The sequence below is a fragment of the Octodon degus genome, unplaced genomic scaffold (genome assembly GCF_000260255.1).
Source record: "Octodon degus isolate 3935 unplaced genomic scaffold, OctDeg1.0 scaffold00279, whole genome shotgun sequence".
NCBI classification, from domain to species: Eukaryota; Metazoa; Chordata; class Mammalia; order Rodentia; family Octodontidae; genus Octodon; species Octodon degus.
In genome coordinates, this window is record NW_004524855.1 from 977,679 (window position 1) to 980,685 (window position 3,007).

Consider the following 3,007-nt stretch of genomic DNA (forward strand, 5'->3'; position numbering starts at 1 on the left):
AGGCCATCAGAGCAGGCACCTGGGCTCTCTCCTCCTTCCTCAGGCTCTCTTGGGGTGGCCGCAGGCTTCTCTGCCCATGAGGCTGCTGTAGTCTCTGCTCAGGCCCGTCACTTGTGCTTTCTGTGGGTTGTTTTCCAGATTATAATACAGGAAGCACTTGCTTTTGCGGTAAGAAGCCGTTAGCTGTCAGGGCCTCGAGGGCAGACAGCACCTGTGTGGTCCCCGAGGCCGCAGCACTAATTTAACCAGCATCTTCCTTCAGAGAAGGCTCTCATGTCACAGCAGGACCGTGGCAATGGCCTGGTCCTGAGGGTGGGGCCCTGAGGCTCCTGGCACTCTAACCGCCCAACGCCAGGCCCATGAAGTCCCCCAAACCAGAAGAAACACTAGTCCAGGAGGGTGTTGGTGCTAGGAACACAGACTTTAATGAAAGTCACACTTCGACAGCAAGGGAAATGCTTGCAGGGCTGGTGCACCCAGGGGACAGCTGGGTGTCTTCCTGCCAGGGAGGGTTGGGGCCTGGACCAGAGTGTGGGAGAGGAGCTTGCACTTAGCGGGGTGAGCCCAGGGCTTCACGCACAGGCCTTGGTTTCCCCGGCTATGATGTGTGAGAAGGGAGGGCAAGAGGCCTGCGGCCACCAGGGGAGCAAGGCAGCCACCCTCCTTGCCTTCTGGAGACATGGTGACAAAGTGGGGCTTCCATCCATGCCCTGGCTGGAACAGCAGCTGACAAGAGTCACAAGAGACGTAGGCCTCACACACACAGTGCGGTGAGGCAACACTCTGGGCCAACAACAGGGCACAGGCACCTGCCCACAAAGGGCTGCGACCACCACTGGAGCCCAGGTTCACCTCCTGTGGCTCCACGCAACCACACGGAGATCAGCACTGAAGCTGTGGCCAGGGCGTGAGGTTCCTGCACAAACGGGAGACCTAGAAGTCCCTGCCGAGACACCAAAGCCACCAGGGGAGCCGGGGCAGCAGCCAGCAAAGAGACACCACTGCAGCAGGCAGCTCGGGCGCTTGCTTCTGGGGGTGCAGACCACAGTGGTGACTTCCAAGGGCACGTACCTGGTCACGCCCGCTCGCACAACAGGGGCTGCACAGAGGTGGAGCACGGGGTGAAGCCCTGTCCTGTACCCCACCCCGCCCAGGCAGACCTCGCCCAGCCTCCAGGTGTCCCAGGAAGGCTCTGGCCTGGAGCCCACAGGCACACCATCTCCCTACATCTCCCAGGTGCCCGAGTGTTGAGCCAGGCGCCCTCCTCACACCGGAGCCCTTCCTTGGGGAAGGGGGGGGTCCCACCACCGGAGCCCAGACACCGGGTATAAACGCCACCTCCATGTCTTCACTCCCCCAGGCTAGGGCCCTGTCCCCTCCAGACCTGGCCTGAGCCACCCTCAAGCAGGAACCAGCAGCCCAACCTGTGTGTCAGCCAGGGCCTCAGGCTCTGGGCGTCTCCACGAGGAAGCCAGAAGGACATAGAGGACCAGCATCCCAAAGGCCACCACCAGCAGCCCTGTGCTGTTAGCAAAGATGGCCTCACTCGGCAGGCTCTGGTATGGCACAGTGGCATTCTTCCTGGAGGTGACAGAAGGTGGCTGTGAGAGGCTGGAAACACAATGCCATGAGTGGGGAGAGTACGCCCCCAGGACTGCACCCACTGTGAGCCCCTGCCACAGGGACACCCAGGCAGCTCTCCACCCCCAGTGCTGCCACGCATGCTGCTGTCCTATGGGGCAGTGACCACCTCTCGTGTCTGGGCTGTGTTGAGAGACACAGTACCACTGTGCAGCTCAGAGCGGCCTGCGCGTGCTAAGGTGCCCGGGCTAACCCGGAATTCCCAATCCGCCACCTCAGCCTCCCTTCCTGTCCTCACCTCTACGTGGTGGTCACGGGGCGTGCGGCTGGAGGGCAGGGAAGTGATGACGGCACACCGCCCTCCTGGCTCTCAGGACCAGCACTGGGCACCACTCACACCTAGACCCACAGCCTCCCAGGCGTGAAGACAAACTCACAGGCTGAAGAGCAGCTTCTCGTTGATGCCGGAGATGACAGATGCCATGGACAGAGCCAGGATGGTGGCTCCGAAGAAGACGTGGAGCGGCTTCAGGAGGCTGCGCAGCCACAGTGAAGCCCAGGGCAGCAGGAAGATGGCGAAGCCCAGGAGCCACTGGGGGGAGGGGGCGGCTGCAGGCCAGAGCTGCTGGGCTCGCGCCACGGAGGACCCTGCAGGCCTGTCCTGCCTCCCAGCCGCCTCCAGCACCCTCTCCCCGCCACGACAAATCCCTCCAGCAGAAACCACCTCTCTTCAGAGGGCTGAGCTGCCCGGGATGGGGGTACAGGCCATGCCTGCAGCTGTGGGAAGCGCCCCACGTGGCCTCCAGGCAGTGACCAGGGGACCCCAGGGGGCTGCAAGAGGTAGGCGGGGAACTTACCTGGCAGGCGAAGAGGACGACAGTGCTGAGGCCCAGCCAGCTGTGCAGGGAGTAAAGGTGAGGGACGCCGGCGTGGCTGTGGTACCGGAAGACAGCGACCAGCCCCACCACGGTGACAACAAAGGCCACCAGGTGCAGGGCCGCATGCAGGGCCTTCCAGGGCAGCCGGGGCCCCCGCCACGCTTGTGGCAGGCGGTACACCAGCGACGCTGTACACAAGGAAGAGAAGTCAGGCGGGCTCTGGCGTGCACCTGCACCGTCCCCAGGACAGTAACCACAGAGAACAAGTCAGGTGTGGAGTGGAAGCTACTCAGGAGGCTGATAGGAAGATCATGGGTTCTAGGCCAGCCCAGAAAACTTAAATGAGACCCCACCTCAAACAGTCAAGCTTTAAAAACAAAATGGAGGGCTGGTGAGATGGCTCAGTGGTCTAAAGCACCTACTTAGAACAAGCTAAGCCAAGCAAAGCACAGGGACCGTGGTTCAATCCCCAGCACCACATGCCAGCCAGCCCGCCCCCTGATGGGCTGAGCTGGCCACACACAAAATAAATAAATAAATATTTTTTT

General features: G+C 61.8%; 1 protein-coding gene across 4 annotated transcripts in view; it reads right to left on the reverse strand.

Moving 5' to 3' along the window:
• Positions 1-520: 520 nt before the first annotated feature.
• LOC101581406 (cytochrome b ascorbate-dependent protein 3) overlaps positions 521-3,007 on the reverse strand; it is a 20,171-nt gene continuing 17,684 nt past the window's right edge. For 3 of the 4 annotated variants that reach the window (XM_023706984.1, XM_023706985.1, XM_023706986.1), the window contains 4 exons: positions 2,439-2,647; positions 2,019-2,173; positions 1,425-1,611; positions 521-1,099 (listed from right to left, as the gene is read on the reverse strand). In XM_023706984.1, coding sequence (XP_023562752.1) covers positions 1,076-1,099; positions 1,425-1,611; positions 2,019-2,173; positions 2,439-2,647 — 575 coding nt within the window. In that variant the 3' untranslated portion in view covers positions 521-1,075. The remainder of the gene's footprint in view (positions 1,100-1,424; positions 1,612-2,018; positions 2,174-2,438; positions 2,648-3,007) is intronic. The other variant, XM_012512817.2, reaches the window with a different exon arrangement.